Source organism: Vipera berus (assembly GCF_964194415.1).
Source record: "Vipera berus genome assembly, chromosome: 1".
Lineage (NCBI taxonomy): Eukaryota > Metazoa > Chordata > Lepidosauria > Squamata > Viperidae > Vipera > Vipera berus.
In genome coordinates this window covers 242,030,115-242,049,689 of record NC_138202.1, presented here as the reverse complement: position 1 = coordinate 242,049,689, position 19,575 = coordinate 242,030,115, and the positions used below count along the sequence as shown (strand labels likewise).

The window sequence follows — 19,575 nt, the reverse complement described above, 5'->3', positions numbered from 1 at the left end:
CCTCACTGCAGAAATCCATTAAACCATTCCTGATGGTGGCATTCAGCCTCACTTTGAAAAATCTCCAGTAAGGGAGAGTCCACCACTTGTACTGGGAAGATTATTTCATTGCTTAACAAGTCTTGGTGTCAAGAAATCCCTCCAACCTGAATTGGATTAATTAGAGTGGACTCTTCAGCATTACTCTCCCCACCTTCGTTGTAATATGAATGTATTTATTCAGCCATTATTAAATCAAATGTTCCTTCTAGAGACATCTTTGAAGTTTTATAATAAAAAATATTAAAGGAAAACATAATTGCTTTAATGTGTCTCTATTGTAGCAACTGTTGCAGCACTTAGTGATGTTTCCTTTTGAGACAATGCAAAAAGAATAATTTTCTTTGTTACTGGTATTTGAATTATGTTTTGCTCATCATCAATTTATTTCTGCACCCCACTTTTTGTTACTTAGGTTAGAAACTTCATTGGGAAAACACTCCAATTATTAAGTATTTTTTAAACGTATTTTTCATTAAATTCTATTTTTCCACTGTATTTTATTTAGATGTAAGAGCACATTTGGTGTTTGTTGTAGACAAATATAACTAATTTATATAAACAAATAGGAATGCTTTAATTAAAGGGTTCACTATTGCAGAAAATATTATCAGGATCACAATCTTTTTGAGTTTCCCACTTAGTAATTGCAACCAGTGTAGTGTTTACACATGAGGTATCCACACTGGAATGAATTAAAACTGCAGGGAAGCTTGTACAGGACCCAGTCATTGCAAGGCAGAGCTTTTGTGAAGTATCCTAATAGGTAGTGGCCCTTAATTCATCAATGCAGAAAGGGAGATCGGCCAAAATGGATTTTTTATTATGCTAATTCTGAAAGGAATTTTTAGAATATCACTGTAAAGAACTTAAATAGATAATATTTAAGGTTACGGCTTTACAATGGTACCTCGGTACTCATTGTTAATTGGTTCCAGAAGGCATGATGAGTACCAAAAAGATTTTTTCCATAAGGAATAATGTGAGTCACAAGGCAGCTGACATCATCAAATTTTAGCTTGTGCAGTGAGTACCAAATAAACGATAAGTCCCAGGAAAAAAAATTCATGTCAGAACACGTAGAGTACTAAATTCAATGAGTTTCAAAGCAGTTGAATACCAAGGTACCACTATACCATTATTACTTATATTTATTGTACTAATTACTGGTGGTCTTTTCACTGGCTGTCATATTTTCTCTCCCCTCCTCCCCCTTTATTTTTCACAGGTTGAAAAGAATGGTTCCTTTATCTTATCAAGATCACATACAGGTCAAGATACTGAATTAACTCCGTTGACTGCTGTGTGCTAATTTAATGACTAGGTTATTTGTTTAGTCTTGTATATTTGTTTGTACATATAATTAACCTTTATTTCGGAAAACAAAAACTTTTACTCAAGAAAGATTGATTAAAGCCTATTGTTTATTGAATCTCAGGAAAATTCCATTATTTATTCTTCTGAATAATTTTCGCTGAGAAAAAATGCAGAACGTAACTTTGAAAGATTATTCAGACTTCGTTCATAAAGACTTTTGCATTAACTGAAGATCATGTACAGAACCAAAAATGAAAGAATGCTCTTTTTATTAAACAGATTTTACAGAAATTGTTGCATAACACCATTTACTGTCACCGGCCACTTTTCATGAGTAACTTCACTGGAATTCTCCAGCCATGCTTTGTGCTGTTATTCAGATGCAAATGGAAATCTGTGATTTATATCTCCGCCATTTATTTATTTATTTTTGGGACTGTAATGTCCCCCCGAGGATAATCATTTGCTTTTTGGAATCACTTAAATTGCTTTTAAAAATCAAAAGATGCTACGTATATACACATTATATACATAAATCATATACATATTGTATGTAGTAAACTTCAAAGGATTCCAGCTACTCCAAGAGCAATTAAGAATTTACATGCTGGCTTCTGAAAGTCTGCAGGAACTAAGTGTTGAGCAGCTGAAGTCCAAAGAGTCTGAAATAAGGTTGAAATTAAAGAATGAAATATAAAAGTGAAATGCATAATCCCCAGGTCAAAAAAAGTTGTGCTTGGAATAAAGTCGCAGCTGAAAACGTCACACGACCTTCAACTGCTGGAAAAACCTTTTCCATTCTTTTGATGTAGTCACCAACAATAGAAATATCAAGATCACCTGTTTAAAACAAATTATTTAAATAACTTAGTTATTCCACATTATCCAATTATGAACTGCCTATAAATGATTTGTGTTAAAATAGGTTTCAAACAATGAAATTGACACAGCCACTGTTAAATTCCTTGTCTTAGTACAATACAATAATTTTACATCTCCTTGCCTTCTACTATGATAGTATACTCCTAGGACAGTCTTCAAAGACTAGAATCCTTATTACATTATTCTTATAACAAATAGAGGTCACACTGCATAAAGGGAGTAATTTCATTTTTGAAAAATAATCACATTTGTAATTTACCCAGGGAATCTGTAGCCAAGTATATCTGGTGGTTCTGTTCCCATGCAACCTTCATTTTATCTCACCCAGGAGCCTAGTTTATAGTAGATTAGATTGAAAATATGTCAGTCATATACTTTAGGCACTGTAAAACACTGGTTTTTAACTTGTAATACTGTTGTTTTTTTTAAAAAACCTGCACAGGATTCATTTATGGCTATTTGAAATGGAAAATACTCAAAAGTTTATCAATTTTATATAGCAGTCAATCCATTCAAGGCAGCTCTGCTAGAGTTGTGTTTTTATGATTGAGTATAGAATGGCTGTTTGAGTGCTAGTGTGCATTTTATTGAAAGGCTGCCGCTGTCCTTGCTCTTGGTCTTATGCATATTAAAATTTCTCTGTCTTTCTGTTCCAGACATTATAAACTACCCACACAGCATCGGGAGCCTTAAGAGATTTCTTGCTGTTGTTGCATAACAAGGAGGCAGCACCAACCATGCCACTAGATGTAGAAGAGCAGTGAAAATCTTTAGGGAGAAACTTGAGGCCTTCTAGTCTCCAACTGCATTTTTGATACACAAATCAAGTAGATTTCCCTAGCTAGTTTATAAATAAACCTGTGTTAATACCTTGAACACAAACGCTGCTTGATTATTTTATTTGGAAGTAAAAGAGACAAAGATGATAGCAATAGTAGTAGCACTTTAGACTTATATACCATTCCATAGTGCTTTATAGCACTCTCTAAGCAGTGAGTCAGCATATTGCCCACCAACAATCTGGATCCTCATTTTACTGACCTTGGAAAGATAGACGGCTGAGTCAGTCTTGAGCCGGTCAGGATTGAACTGCTGGCAGTCAGCAGAATTAGCCTGCAATACTGCATTCTAACCACTACACTACCACGGCTTTTGATCAAAGATGACACTTCGATCAAGTTATGTATTTTTATCTCAAATCTTGCTTTACAGGGAAAGGGTGATGCCACTGGCACTTCTACTTTCCCTCTTGCATAATAGCCCAAATCAAACTGAATTAAATATTTCCTGCTGCAGTTTGAAAAGGGGTACATAGAAATCGTAGTATGACAGCAATATTGTCCTTAGTTATGTCGTGTGGATTCTTTTCAGGGATATGAATTCCAGTACTTGCATACTTAAGTCATTCTAAGTACATTGCCATCTGCTAATCACCAGAAAGGCTAATACTTACCGCTACTGTGGTTACTTGAATCTCCCTTTAGCATGTGATATCCATCACCACCAGTAGCAAGGAAAGAAGGTAAAAGCACTTTGTAGGTCTTTTCCATCTCAAGCGGAACATAGGTTGGCACTCTGCAGTCTGTGCAAAGAATGTTTAAGCTGACCACCCTGTTTCCTGGCTTTTGGGAGAGATCATACACCACTTTTATGCCTATTAAGAAACACAAGTCAGAAGTGTTTTAGGTACCATCTCTTGCAAATCTCTTGTTTGTATCTCTAAAAATATTAATAAATCGTTGTGCTATTCATGGCTTTTGGGAATAGACAAATAGTAAAATCAGATTCACAGTACCATGGATGCAAGCCTGCTTACAAAAGACTTCTAGCAGAAAGGGAGAAGTTATTTTTAATTCATTCTAAGGTACCACTTTGTATCTGTTCCAGATTGGTGGTTACAGGAAATTCCCCTCCTCCAATTTTCTTTTCCTCCCCCCCCCCCACACTTTTCTTTTAAACCATGCCAGGAGTGCCTACAATCTAATATGCATGTGCATTTCTAGCTTTACTGCTTATGGAAATTAGGGCAGGAAGTAAAATATATTTCTGCAGAATTACAAAATGGAAAATTGCCGTACCAAAATAGAAAAATAATAACATGATTTTTCAGCGTAATTTTTCTTTTTGAAAAAGTTTTTAAACCAGGAGTGACTAATTCCTCTTTATAAGAATTTACCACAAAAGAGTGCATCGATAATAGAAGTGCTGTTTTGCCATGGATTACTATTGTTAAGTGGGCCTTACTTAAGTAAATAAAGGGGTGAATGAATAAATATTTCTCATTTGTCCAACTCCAAAAATGGTGTAACGCTAAGAACTGACCTGCCATTCACAGTCTTTTTTCTCTTCATCCTAGCATTTAATTAGTGAAACATTTTGTTTATGATGTGGCTGCAGCAATACTGCTTTTATGGCACAATGTAGATCCAAGGAAATAAATTAGGACAGGAGTTTAAAGTAGACCACAACTGTATGGCTTGGATTGATTCTCATGTCTTCTACCAAGGCTAGGTGAATATCTGTGCTGAATTACACCTGGCCTGCCCTGGGATCTGGACGTCAGCTTACTCTGATGCACATCCCTATGAAAATCCCAACCAAAGAGTGAGAGGTCTGGCATAATTTCTTTGAAACTTATGTGCCTTTTTCCCCATCTCTCTCCCTAACAGTTCTGCAGCAATGGAGGGAAAGGTGAGTAATGGGGCCTCCAGTATTTTGTGTTTGTTTACATCCAATGCTATTTAAGCAGGAAGTCTGAGGCAGATTCTTATTTCCTGTCACCTGGCTCCTGAGTGACACACACACCTCTAGATTAATGATGCCCATGCTGGAGATAAATCATTCTCCCCAGGGTTTTTGAGCAAGAGAAAATGAACTGTTAATGTTTGATAAAAAAACAAAAAGACTTTTGCACTTAGTGCTGGCAATCGATGAAGATAGCTAACCTGAGACCTGTAGCAATTCACCCGTTCCTTGCCCATGTCGGTGAACGCTGTGCTCAAACGCTTGTTTTAGAGCAGAACCTTTGATCTGTAGCAAGTCGAACGTTCCTCCAAATGGCAATACTGCTGTCAGTTCCTCCAAGGTAATAATGCCTGAGTAGAACACAACACTGTTATACAGCAATAAGTCATATTATGCACAATTTTGTTCCTTTTTAAGGCATTGTGGTATTGGTTAAGTCGAAGACAGCCGAGTTCAAATCTTATCCCACAATCAGATTGCCTGCCAGACCTTAGACTAGTCCTTATCTTTAATGGTATTATAGGAATGACCTTGGGAGATAGGAGCAAGATCCAAGGACTAGAAAAACCATCATGCAAAAGAAATCTCAGCCCTCAGAAGAAAAAGGGGTCTGGGAAGCATCTCAGAAGGGACCTTCCTTATTTCCTGGGAAGTAAAAGGAAAGGAGGGAAGAAATGTTTTCATACTTGAAAGGTTCTGCAAATGCAACATTACAATAAAGATATTATAATTGTGCTTCTTGTCTAGGTGACCTCAACAGGCTAAATTCCAGTCTAGTTTGCAACTTAGATTTGCATCTAGTTTGCATCTTCGGCTAAAAGTGGCAGGCCATCATTCATATGAAGGGTAGGAATGTTAATTTGATTTCTGTGGTTTCTACCCATGCCATCATTGTAGTATAAAAAGCAAATTACATTTAAAGGAGAAGTTAAACAGAATAAACAGATAATAATGTACAGTTTAAAGTATCTGAAAATCTGTAAGCAATGTTTTTCAACGTGCATAAAATATGATTAGGTTTCAAGAGAAAAACTAGTAGTGCCACAGACGGTTTGGACAAGATGTTGACAGCAAACTAATAGAAACATATAAATAAGATGCTCTCTAAAGGTAAATCTGATAGTGTTTAAATATTTATGGAAGAAGGGGAATTTTTCTCTGTAAAGGAAGATGCAAAAGAGGGATATTTGTTAATTTTCATCATCAGACAATAATCATGGTAGCTTTGGACAGCATGTTTACCCAAACTAAATATGGGATATTCAAACAGGATAAGGTCAAGAGCTAAAGCTTCACAGCCTGGCAAATTTTTAAAAAAAACATGTCAGTAGTTGAATAGAGTGGATACAAGTCCAAATTTAAATATTGGCATACAACAAAGAGAAATTGAAGTGGCATTGTGTAGATGCTCTTGAAATTACATATACCATTATTGGCTCGTTCATCAATGGGTGACCGTATTCCACCACCATTTACAATGCACATGGAAACATGATTCCACTCATTATCATCTGGATGTCTCAGGTTATTGTAAATCTAAAAACATTCACAAAGAAAAAAAATGTGAATTAAACCTCCACTATCCTTTTCACTTAACTTTAAAGGACATCAGTGTATCAAAATTAGAAATCTTGCGATGATATCTAGCAGTATAGCTATTTTCCACTAAAAAGCCTATAGTAAAATAGTTTGTTACAAGTTGTCCTTCCTTGCAGCACCCCCTTCTCAAAAGGGCCCCTTCTGTCTCACAATGTGGTTCTCAGAGACCCTCCACTGATAGCAATGGGAGCTCTTTTGTTATCTGTATGAAAAAAAAGGTTTTTTTTAGAAAGACATAAAATTGAATAGAGAGGGTTTAGCTTGTTCCCCTTCAGCAGTAGCTTCATTTAGATTGCCTTTAACAATGCTACTGGAACTTTACTGAAGTTTTTACTGAAATTTTTTTGAGGAAAAAAAATCTTTATTCTGAGCAACTCCTCATCTGAGATAAAGATTATTTCCCATTTTAAGGCAAGATGTAGAGAAGCAAGAGGATGGCTGTGGAGAAACTGTGGCTCTGAGGGAGAAGCTGCTGGGTTATGTTGGACCACCCAGCGGACTGCATTTTGTCTGCACTCTGAGCATACCTTCTTTTAAGCACAATACGATTTCTAGGTACATAAATTTGTTCATGCCATTAGTTATTCCTGTCAAGAACTGTGCACCAAAGATGGTGAGACTGGGTGAAGAAGCACCACAGCATGACAAGGCTTGTCGGAGTTAGTAAGAAAGTGGCAGGATGGAAAGTTTGACAACAAAGCAGGGGGAGGAGGATGTAATGTATTGGGGTTTCTCTGCTTACACTGTTCACGCGTCTGTTAATTGCTGCTAACGGTTGCCTGTGTAGCTAAGGGCCAAGCCAGACTCCTTGTCTCCAGAAAGACCATTGGATGATTTGTGCGGGAAATGGGTTCCTTTAAATCTATTGGCTGCCACCTAGTGGCCAACTGTATAAGTAGCTGCGCAGAAGCCTCCATTCTTAGTTCTGTTCCTGTTAGCTCAATAAAGCGGTGTTCCTGCTTTCAACCTCTTGTCTTGCCTCATGCTTCGAAAGAGCCCACGACTTAACACTGGTGACAAAGGTGGGATCCTGCTTCTTCAGAAGAGCTGCAAGTCACTAGGGTGTGAGGCCAGCAAAGTGCCTGGCAGGGAACATGTCCCCCCCACCTCGGTCAGCCTAGCAAACCACACCAGTGACCATGCAGCCCTGTGGACCAGTCCCAGACCCTACCGAAGAAGCAGGATGAACAAAGAGAGACCCGAGCTGCAAAGACATTCCAAGATGGCGAATGTTGGAAAGCTTGAGGAATTTGATGTGACTCACCCAGAAAGATGGTCGTTGTACATCTCGAGGGTCAAAAACTATCTTCGAGCCAACCAAGTCTCTGAAGATTGCCTGAAGGCCACAACACTCCTCTGTGTTTGCGGCCCTGCAACTTTTGATATCATGGAGAATTTAGTTGCGCTGGCCCAGCTGGAGTCCGTAGCTTACATGGACCTGAAGAAGTGACTCAGCGACCATTTCCAGCCCAAGCTGTCGGTGATAGTGTGGCAACATGCTTTTGAACAGCGAGTGCAGCAACTCGGCGAGACGGCCACCGAACTCATCGCGGCATTGAGACAAGCTTCGCGTCTGTGCCAGTTTTCGGACTTGGAGGAGAGGCTTTGAGACAGGCTCGTTTGCAGACTATGGAGCAGAGAGTTACAACAGAATCTTTTTGCAAAAGAGACTCTTTTGCTCTAGGAAGCCTTGAAAGAAGTAATGGCGGATGAAGCCATCGGCAGAGCCGTGAAGGCCTTGCAGCCCGCCAAAAGCACATTGCATGAGGAAGCCATTCACCATGAGGACGCTGAACTTCTAGAAGACGTTGACTTCAACCATGAAGTTGACAAGATCCAAAGGCACCACAACAAGGAACTGAGTCCTCCTGATAAGGCAGTTCCCTTCCTTCGGTGTCTGGGCTGTGGAGGCCGCCATCATCGAGCGAACTGCAAGTTCAGAACTGCCATGTGTCGGGACTGTGGGAAGACAGGCCACATCGCATCCCTCTGTCAAGGTCGCCAACAGGACCGAAAGCAGCACGACTCGTTAAGGAGAGGTACCGTGGCCCGGGGCACTTTAGAGTAGGGTTCTGCTCCAGCCACAGAAGTGTCTGTCGCATGGGAGCTCGTCGGCCCCTCAAACAAAAACTTCAACTTCAAGTCAAACTGCAAGGTGTTCCTTGCAGGATGGAGCTGGACACCGGTTTAGCCGTGTCCATTATTTCCCTGGAGACTTTCCGATTCGTCTGCAACTGCAACAAGAGGTGGGCCAAGCTTAGGCCATCCAACATCCTCCTTACCGACTTCCAGAATTCCCAAGAAGCCATCAAGGTGAGGTCGTGTTGGCTGTCAAGTTCAAGGGGGTTTTGGGGGCCCTGGATGTGGTCGTGGTGGAGGGCCAGTGAACAAGTTTAATATGGCTTGATTGGTTTGATGCCCTGGAAATTCAAGTAACAGGGATCCATTGGACACAAGCGGCGAACTTGACGTCAGTATGTGAGGAATTCACGGATGTCTTGGACACTAGCCTGGGGGAGTACAAGGGCCCTCTGATAGCCTTTAAACTTGATCCTGCTGTAATGCCTATAAGGATCAAAACTTGTAGAGTGCCATTTGCGCTTAAGCATAAAATCGATGCAGAGCTGGACAAGCTAGTTAACCGGGGGTACTTCAGCCCGTAGATGGGGGGAGTGGGAAACTCCCATTGTCACGCCACTTAAGGCCAATGGGGAAATCAGGAGTTGTGCTGATTACAAGTGCACCCTTAACAGGGCGCTGCAGCAGCACGCATACCCAGTGCCAGCTGTGAGCCACATTTTGGCATCGCTGCTAGGGGGTACCGTGTTTGCAAAATTAGATTTGGCTCAGGCCTATCAGCAGTTACCATTTGATGAGGCCACAGCAGCTGCACAAACAATTGTGACACACAGGGGGGCTTTCAGAGTCAAACAGCTCCAGTTTGGGGGTTAGCGTAGCCCCAGGAATCTTCCAGGGACTCATGGAGCACATGTTAAAGGGCATCCCAGGGGTTTGCGCCTATTTTGACGATGTGATCATTGCCGGGGAGTCCACTGAGGTGCTAGCAGGAAGGCTCAAGGCCATCCTTCAACGGTTCCGCACCATGGGACTTAAGCTGAGGAGGGACAAGTGCAAAATTGGGGTCCCTTCCACTGAGTTCTTGGGGTTCCACATTGATGCCGATGGCATCCATCCTGCAAAGTCCAAGCTGAAGGCAATTCAGCTGGCAACAAGCCCCAAATCAAAGGGAGAGCTTCAGGCATTCCTGGGCCTCCTGAATTTTTACCATGCGTTCCTGCCTAACAAGATCACAGTGGCAGAGCAGTTACACCAGCTCTTAGACAAGAACACCCCTGCTAGGACCATCCAGGTGCTTAGAAAGCTTTTTGCAACACACGGGCTGCTGGACGTTGTAGTCTCAGACAATGGGGCCCAGTTCACAGCGGCAGAATTTCAGGCCTTTTTGAGGACAAACCTCATAAGGCATGCAATGTCAGCTCCTTTTCACCCCTCCACTAACAGGCAGGCTGAACACATGGTGTGCACAACAAAAGAGTCACTCAAGCACATAGTGACTGGAGACTGGCACCATAGGCTTGCTGACTTCTTGCTTTGCCAGCACACTATGCCTTGCACAGCAATGGGCAAGAGCCCAGCAGAGCTACGCTGGGGAAAAAGACTCATCACAAAACTGGACAGGTTGCATCCTGTCTGAGTGGCAGCAGACACCTCTCGCCCAAAAGCTCCAAGGGGGTTGCAAGTGGGTGATGGGGTGTGGGCCCGGAACTATGGGCATGGGAACTTGTGGGTGCTGGCAAAAGTTGTCAAAACCTCTGGACCCTTTTCCTATGAGGTGGCTCTGGATGGGGGGATGAGTCATTCGCCACCATATTGATCAGCTGCGGAAGTGATTCGCAGAGCAGCCACAAGGCAAGGAACTCACTTCGGGTCCACTTCCAGAGCCTGAAACCAGCAATGTAACAGAGCAGTTCACACAAACTGAGGACTCTTGCAGTCAGTACAACGGGGAGGTGGTCGTAGATGGACACAGTCCGGGAGTGCATCATGGGTCCCCTGATGGGGAAAGTAAACCAGAACAAAACAGCCAGTGTGCTAACTCTGCTCCTGCATTGGACTTTGGACTGGGCCAATCTGGAAGGGCCCACCAAATGAACTTGAGACAATTCGACTCTCGTGAACTTCTGAGTCCTGGTCCACCCAGCCCGGCGGGCAAGCTGGTGGACTGGAACTTGCCTGGATCCCCCAGGCGCTCTGCAAGTCTCGCAGACCACCACCATATCTGCAAGACTTTGTTTTTAAGTAATACTGAGAATGTGTGTACATTATAGGGGGGAGTGGTGTAATGTTTTGGGCTTTCTCTGCTTACACTGTTCACATGTCTGTTAATTGCTGCTAATGGTTGCCTGTGTAACAGCTAAGGGCCAAGCCAGACTCCTTATCTCCAGAAAGACCATTGGATGATTTGTGCGGGAAATGGGTTACTTTAAATCTATTGGCTGCCACCTAGTGGCCAACTGTATAAGGACCCAGTTTGTTGGGGGCAATTAAGCTGACTTTATAATAATGCCGCTTGGGGTTTGTGTGAAAGCCCTAATAAGCAGGCATATACATAGAATGAAGGCTACTGCTAAGCTTGTAAGCCGCCCTGAGTCTTCGGAGAAGGGCGGGATATAAATGGAATAAAAAAAAATAAAAAATAAGTAGCTGCGCAGAAGCCCCCATTCTTAGTTCTGTTCCTGTTAGCTCAATAAAGCAGTGTTCCTGCTTTCAACCTCTTGTCTTGCCTCGTGCTTCGAAAGAGCCCACAACTTAATAGAGGACTTAAAATTAGGGCTGCTATGAAGAGCAGCAGTAGGAATGAAGACAAGTAACTGGTTGGGATTTTTGAAAATGATGCTGGCAAGGAGGAAGAAGAAGGACAAGCCAAACAAGATGTGAGGGAGAAAAATCAGGATGTAGGGCATCCATGATGTAAAGAAAGCAAGACAAGAAGAAAAAGGCAGGGCTTGAAACAAGATTTGCCAAGCTACCATGTTTCCTTGAAATAAGACCAGGTCTTTTTTTTTGCCTCCAAAAGAGGCACCAGGTCTTATTTTCGCTCTCAGCCTTACCTCACCTCCGGCACCAACAGCCCCACCCAGCCAGTCCACTTCTTCTGGGGCTGAAGTTCTGCACCTCCATTCAGGCCTGCATTTTGCAGTCAGGCCTTTCCAGAAGGCCTAAGCAGCCAAGTACCGAGCTATGGATTGAATGCATCGCTGGGTTCTTGGCTGCACAGACCTTCTGGAAAGTCCTGTGACTGCGGAATGCAGGCCTGGCTGCGGAAGAGGCCACAGAAGAAGAAGTGGGCCGGCAAGGAAAGGCCTGGCTGCAAGGAGAGGGTACGGGGCAGGTGGAGCAGTTCCATGCCCCCATCTCCGCCCTAGCTTGATTTTTAGGTGTGTGCCTTGCCCCCAAACTAGGGCTTATTTTTGGGATAGGGATTATATTAGGCCCACCCCCCAAAATCAAGCTAGGGCTTATTGTTGGTGTAGGCCTTACTTTCAGGGAAACACAGTATAAGTGGTTTCTAAGGCAAGACCTGTGCACCCCGATCTATCATCATCACCCTGCAGCTACAAAAAATGGCAACTATTGGCCAAAAAACAGCTAGATTTGGATCCAATCCTTACTAATGTTATTTGCACACATTCCAGCCTTAGCTGTGCATTTATAAAACTTCATGATTAATTCTACACATTAATAGTGTTCCCGAGACTATGGAAGTTCCCTGATTTCAACGTTAAGGGTGTGTACCTCACACAAGGTACCTTTAATCCTTTTTCAGATAATCAAGTACAGAACCAGTTATTTGTATTCTAATTTGTTAGTTCCTTACCACAGCGTCACAAATTAAATTTCCCAAGTTGCACTCCTGAAAGCGGCAGGCTTGAGTCGTTCCATTCAAGTAAACAATTGTTTTCCCTATTTCTTGTGAAGAATAACTCTGTAGCTGGATCTTCATTTTGTTAACTTCTGCTTTCAGATCTTGATCTAAAACAATAATAATAAAATCCAGATAGCTATGTTTATATTTATAAGTGTTAATGAAAATAGGTCGGTAACCACGTCACATCATTTATTTCCCGAGCAATGCAGTAATGGAGGAAGTCTGGTAATTGTAGTTATATCAAAAATTGTAGATTTCAAGTACTTTGGATGTAGCATTGGACAACACTGAGCCCCCAGATTTCCCTATAAATTCTACTTCTGATTACTGTATCTCCTCATTTTCTTCAGTTTAGTAATATATGTGGTGTGTGTGTGTGTTTGTGTGTCTGTGTGTATTAGTGAAGGTGCAGAATCAGTTTGTTGCTGTCAAGGTTAAACAACATGGAAAACCTTTGTTGCTCTTTCACAAATCTCTAGAAAACATGCTACGTATATGCTGCCTTGTACTATATTTTATATTTTTAAAAGACTCATAACTATCTTGTTGATATTATGCAGATGGTTTTTAGCAGGCGTCTCCTCAAGGTTGACTCAGCCTTCCATCCTTCCGAGGTAGGTAAAATGAGGACCCAGATTGTTGTGGGCAATTAAGCTGACTTTGTAATAATGCCGCTTGGGTGTGTGTGTGAAAGCCCTAATAAGCAGGCATATACATAGAATGAAGGCTACTGCTAAGCTTGTAAGCCACCCTGAGTCTTCGGAGAAGGGCGGGATATAAATGGAATTAAAATAAATAAAAAATAAAAATAATGGCATAATAGTATTAGTATTAAGTTTTGAAAGATCATATTTACTCAGTTGATACTTAAAGACGTTTCACATCCATTCCCAATTTCATACCTTCAGGAATATCCTTATTCAACAAAATGGGATTTCCAGATGCCTTGATTACATTTCCTTTATCATCGAATACGACATTCAAATAGCCGAGATATTTTCCAAAGGCGTATGCCTGAACAACAGGCACTTGACGTCCATCATCTGATTGCACCATAAATGGGTAATTACCTGCTGGCACTTCAGTGGAAGGTGGACTTCCTAAAAAAAGGAACCAGGGCAAGAATGGTCTTCAAAACTCTGAATACAGAACACCCAAATTGACAGAGATTTCATATGAATAAAATGGTGACCTATTTACTTATTACATTTTTTTCAAGTCAATCAATCCCAAAGAGAGTATGAATGGTTGACTAATGCTGTAAGTTTCCAACCTTTCCAGACTGAAAGGACAAAATGAATCTCTAGCCAAGGACCTTTTCTCAGCTGCCTCCCCAAGGCATTACTGATCAGAGCAACAAGATTTTTCGGCTCTGCTCCCTAGACTCAAATGCAATTGGAGTAAAAAGCAGAGCAAAGCACAGATCGTTTATTTCTCAAGTGGCTTTTCCACACTTCCTTGAATCACATCAGTGTTATTGATTCAGCCAGCTGTTTCACCTGTCACACGTCACCTGCATTCTTGGCCATAGGAAGAGTTTCACTGGAGTTTTGAGGGATTCTTTTTCTGTGCAGAGTGCCTCTACTTTGGAAAATCACGCTGTTGGAGTGCTTGCTTATTTATTTATAATATCTATATAGCCCATCCTAAACAGGAAGGTTGCTAGGGAAACTGGATTTGCTTAATGATGACATGATTCATTTAACAACTGAAGTGATTTGCTTAACAACCATGGCAAAATGGTCATAAAATTGGGTGTGACTCCTATAGCAACCCCCTTGCTTCCCAAGGGAAATTCTGCTCCCAGTTGTGGTTGTAAGTCAAGGACTATTTGTATTGCCATTTGTCTGGTAAAGAGAAAGCCCAAGCCGAGGACTGAGAGAAAGTGAAAGGGGAAGACTGCTTTCTCTTAGTAATCCTAGTTGTTGACTGGCACTAAGACTGTAGAGTTTATTTATTTATTATCAAAACATTGATGAGTGTCCTGGAAAAACCTCCTCCCCTTCCTTCCTTAGTCAGCCAGCCAGCCACTTCCTGTCATGAATGCTTCTTTCTGCCTCCTGGGACAAACATTCCTGTTTGCCACAAAACTAGCTTCTCGACAGCTCCAAAAGGCATTTATTTATAGCACCCCCCAAAAAACCCTCAAGGAGTAAATGGTGCTGTTATTCAGCTACCTTTCAAAAAAGAAAATCCAACTCAGATTATTGAAATAGGTTCTAGAGTATACGCAGATGAAGTAGTCTGCATTAATGGACATAGGCTTCTGTGACAGAAGATAAGTGGATATTTTAGCGTAGTTGGGTTTTCTAGAAAACTCAGCAATTTTGGAGTATATAAATAATATGTTTCAAACTGGGAGAAACCAGAGGCCAGGCTTGATTCCAGACAATGGCAAGAGCCAAGTAAAACCACAAGGAAGTGACTATCCCACAAGCCAAATTTGCAAAAACAAGCTGCGTACATATAAAGTAAGACATTAGCATGTTCACATGCGTGTTATAGCTGCACATCTTAAAAACAACTCCAGGTGGCTTACAGTGAATAATGTAGCAAAAAAAACCCAGTACGAAACCAGTAAAAATAAAACTAGAAATAGACAAAAACTGCCACCCATCCACTCTTCATGCATGTGCCCACACTTTCAGTCCACCCTGCTCTTGCCCTAACCCCACACCTGGTGGAACAGCAGGGTCTGCCAACACCCGAACTTAGATCATGTCACCACAGTGGCTCTGCAACTGTTGTGAAGTGTGAGGAGTGTTTACATTTTTGAGCACTATTATAATAACTTTGAATGGTCATGAAACATATGGTCACAAGTCAAGAACTACCTGCAAGCCTTTCTCCTTCAGAACCCTTAAACATTTCAGATGCAGAAAAGTTTGCTACACTCACTGAGCATCTATTAAGGGGTGTAAAGTTGTGATGGGGAAATAAACAGAAGAGAAAATTTATATTGACAAATATATTCTAGAACAAAGATAACACATGAATACAAGAAAAAAAATTAAGGGAAGAAAGAAAAAGCAAGAAATATTAGACCAAGTTCCAGCATTTTGGTATCCCTTAGCAAACTAAAATCAATAACTTCCTGAGACCATATTAAAGCTCTAATGCCTAACAAAAGCAAACTATACACCAAGCTGAATTCATAAAATATGCCTTTACTGATCTCATGACCTTTCTTTCTATATACTACTCAAACCAATAGAAAGAAGGGATTCATACCAGATTAATTAGTACATTTGTTGTTGTTGTTGTTAGCTGCGAAGTCATGTCCGACCCATCGTGACCCTATGGACAATGTTCCTCCAGGCCTTCCTGTCCTCTACCATCTTCTGGAGTCCATTTAAGCTCACGCCTACTGCTTCAGTGACTCCATCCAGCCACCTCATTCTCTTGTCCCCTTCTTCTATTGCCCCCAATCTTTCCCAGCATTAGGCTCTTCTCCAGTGAGTCCTTCCTTCTCATTAGGTGGCCAAAGTATTTGAGTTTTAGCTTCAGGATCTGGCCTTCTAAAGAGCAGTCAGGGTTGATCTCCTCTAGGACTGACCGGTTTGATCGCCTTGCAGTCCAAGGGACTCGCAGGAGTCTTCTCCAGCACCATAGTTCAAAGGCCTCAATTCTTTGGCGCTCTGCCATACATTGCATCTGGGAAGACCATAGCCTTGATTATACGCACTTTTGTTGACAGGGTGATGTCTCTGCTTTTTAGTGTGCTGTCTAGATTTGCCATGGCTTTCCTCCCCAGGAGCAAGCGTCTTTTAATTTCTTGGCTACAGTCCCCATCTGCGGTGATCCTGGAGCCCAGGAAAATAAAATCTGTCACTACCTTCATCCCATGATGATAAGGACATCACTTTTTGGTGTTAGTTCTATAAGGTGCTGTAGGGCTTCAATGTCAATTTCATCCTCTTCAGCACTGGTGGTTGAGGCATAGACTTGGACTACTGTGATATTGAATGGTTTGCCTTGGACTCGAACTGAGATCATTCTGTCATTTTGAGGATTGTATCCCAGTATTGCTTTTCGTATTCTTTGATTGACTATGAAGGCTACTCCATTTCTTCTGAGGGATTCTTGCCCGCAGTAGTATACCTGATGGTCATCTGAATTAAATTCACCCATTCCTGTCCATTTTAGTTCGCTGATACCTAAGATGTCGATGTTCAGTCTTGTCATCTCTTGTTTGACCACATCCAGCTTTCCTTGATTCATGGATCTTACATTGCAGGTTCCTATGGAGAAAAAATCTTTACAGCATCGGACTTTCCTTTCACCACCAGACACATCCACAGCTGAGCGTCCTTTCGGCTTTGGCCCAGTCACTTCATTCTTTCTGGCGCTACTAGTATTAGCCCTTTGCTCTTCCCCAGTAGAATATTGGACGCCTTCCAACCTGAGGGGCTCATCTTCCAGCGTCATATCGTTTTGCCTTTTGGTACTGTCCATAGGGTTTTCATGGCAAAGATACTGGAGTGGGTTGCCATTTCCTTCTCCAGTGGATCACATTTTGTCAGAACTCTCTGCTATGACCTTTCCATCTTGGGTGGCCCTGCACGGCATAGCTCATAGCTTCATTGAATTACACAAGCCCCTTCGCCACGACAAGGCAGTAATCCGTGAAGGGGATTAGTAAGTTTACTAATAAAGATTATAGTCCAAACTTTTCTATTTATATAAGCAAGTGATATTTATACAAATCATATAAATACATACTGACTTCCTTAGGTAGTTGGTAAAATACATGGCACTCTAATTGCTAAGTTATATAAAAATCCTATTTTGTGAATGAATAACATACCTGAATAAAGAAATGTGTTCGTATGTCCCCCAACCACAACATCCACGCCTTTAACTTTCTGAGCAATGCGTTGGTCTTCTAAAAAACCAGAGTGACCAAGTGCAATGATTTTGTTGATGCCCAATGTGGTAAGTTTGTTTGCGTGTATCTGCAATTCTTCAACTTCATCTCGAAATTCTAAATATGGTCCTGAAAATCCAGAAGAGGAAATATATATTGTTATTGCATTATTTACTCAGAAAGCATATTTTACCAATGAAAATCCCTATTCTAGCAATAAAATCTATGCTACACTTAGTACTTCATTGTTTAAGAAGTTCCTTTCAAACAAGGTAAACATGACATGAGTTGGAATTGTTTTGTTAATTTAGAGGAGAGTGTCTCAGATGTTTAATATAGTTGAATGTCCACTGTAGTTAAAATTATAGCATTTAATGTCTTCAGATCTGTCAGTGGCCACCATGTTAAAAGAGAACTAGATAAATTCATTAGAATCAGATTAGAAACACAAGTTAAGATAGGCAAGAAAATGGTAAGAGAGCACCTGTCCAGCCTAGATGAGTTCAAATCACCAGGACCAGATGGACTATACTCCAAGTTTCTCAAGAACTGGCAGATGTGATCTCAGAAACACTGAACTATATCTTTCAAAGATCCTAGAGCACTGGAGAACTATCAGAGGACTGGAAGAGAGCTGATGTAGTTCCCATCTTCAAAAAAGGGGAAAAAATAGATCCAGGAAACTACAGACCTATCAGCCTGACCTCAATACCTGGGAAGATTCTGGAAAAGATAACCAAACAACGAATCAGTGAACACCTAGAGGCAAACAAAGTCATTACCAAAAGCCAACATGGGTTTGTCATGTCAGATCATGCCAGACAAATCTGATTGCATTCTTTGACCAAGTGACAAGATTAGTTGACCAGAGGAAGGCTGTGGGTATAATTTAATTGGACTTCAGTAAGGCATTTGATAAAGTAGATCACAACCTACTACTAGGTAAGATAGAAAAATGTGGGTTAGACAGCATCACCACCAGATGGATTCGTAGCTGGCTGACTGGCCGTACTCAGCGTGTGGTCCTCAATGGAACTGTATCTACATGGAGGGAAGTGTGTAGTGGGGTTCCCCAGGGCTCTGTTCTGGGCCCAGTGCTCTTCAACATCTTCATTAATGATTTGGACGAGGGGATAGATGGGGAACTCATCAAATTTGCAGACGACACCAAGCCAGCAGGAATAGCCAACCCTCCAGAAGACAAGCTTAAGATACAGAAGGATGTTGACAGACTTGAACACTGGGTGTTCAATGAAATTCAATTGTAAAGGTTCTACATTTAGGCAAGAAAACCCAAATGCACAGGTATAGTATTGGTTCCTTGCTCAATAGTAGTAACTGCGTTAAGTGAGTCTTGCCCCATTTTACGACCTTTCTTGCCAAAATTGTTAAGAGAATCATTGCAGTTGTTAAGTTAGTAACACAGTTGTTAAGTGAATCCGAGTTTCCAATTGACTTTGCTTGTCAGAAGGTCACAATAGGGGATCACATGACCCCGGGACACAGCAACAGTCATGAGTATGAACCAGTTGCAAAGCATCTGAATTTTGATCACATATCATGGGATGCTTCAAAGGTCATAAGTGTGAAAAACAGTCATGTTACTTTTTCAGTGCTGTTGTAACTTTGAATGTCACTAATTCAACTGTTGTAAGTTGAGGACTACCTGTACTGAAAAGTAAGAGAGGTACCAATAGCAGGGCTGTATGAAACTCAAGTTATAGAGTAAGAAACAATCTGGTGTAGTGGTTAAGACATCGAGCCTGAAACTGGGAGATTGTGAGTTCTAGTCCCACCTTAGTACAAAACTAGTTGGGTTACCCTGGGCTAGTAACTCACTCTTGATCCTAGGAAGGAGAAAAACACCAAACCAGTCTCAAAAAACCTTGCCGAGAAAACTGCAGGGGATAGTCCACGCAGCCACCAGTCGTCAAGAACTGACTTGAAGTCATAAATACAGTAACTGAATGTTATTATGGCTACTGTAGTCTTAAATATATCCTGTCATTTTATTTTTAATTATAGTTTTCAAGAATGGAAATTATTTGGGAAATCATTTCAGTTTCAAAAGGCACAGGCAATTCATCTCCAAGTTATTATACACAGCGTCTTATTGACGCTGTGCTGAAATAGTCTACGTAGCCTGAAAGAGCACTGTAGCTAGTAAATAGTGTAA

General features: G+C 41.3%; 2 protein-coding genes and 1 long non-coding RNA gene across 10 annotated transcripts in view; 2 read left to right on the top strand and 1 right to left on the bottom strand.

Annotated features, from left to right (window-relative positions):
- SNX14 (sorting nexin 14) overlaps nt 1–1,647 on the top strand; it is a 43,827-nt gene extending 42,180 nt beyond the window's left edge. For all 8 annotated transcript variants that reach the window (XR_014024623.1, XR_014024624.1, XR_014024625.1 and 5 more), the window contains one exon: nt 1,268–1,647. Coding sequence is in view for 5 of the 8 variants with exons in the window: in XM_081313906.1 (XP_081170032.1) it covers nt 1,268–1,272 (5 nt within the window). In the remaining 3 variants the exon portion in view is untranslated. The remainder of the gene's footprint in view (nt 1–1,267) is intronic.
- Nucleotides 1,446–19,575, bottom strand: part of LOC308659872 (snake venom 5'-nucleotidase) — a 29,925-nt gene continuing 11,795 nt past the window's right edge. The window contains exons 3-9 of the mRNA XM_081313920.1: nt 17,340–17,528; nt 13,435–13,632; nt 12,482–12,636; nt 6,411–6,519; nt 5,184–5,333; nt 3,692–3,892; nt 1,446–2,196 (exon numbers count right to left, since the gene is read on the bottom strand). Of these exons, the coding sequence (XP_081170046.1) occupies nt 2,036–2,196; nt 3,692–3,892; nt 5,184–5,333; nt 6,411–6,519; nt 12,482–12,636; nt 13,435–13,632; nt 17,340–17,528 (1,163 nt within the window). The 3' untranslated portion in view covers nt 1,446–2,035. The remainder of the gene's footprint in view (nt 2,197–3,691; nt 3,893–5,183; nt 5,334–6,410; nt 6,520–12,481; nt 12,637–13,434; nt 13,633–17,339; nt 17,529–19,575) is intronic.
- Nucleotides 4,170–13,557, top strand: LOC308659874. The gene is made up of 4 exons (XR_014024627.1): nt 4,170–4,929; nt 5,731–5,829; nt 13,093–13,146; nt 13,441–13,557. It is a non-coding gene; the product is annotated as an uncharacterized lncRNA (long non-coding RNA).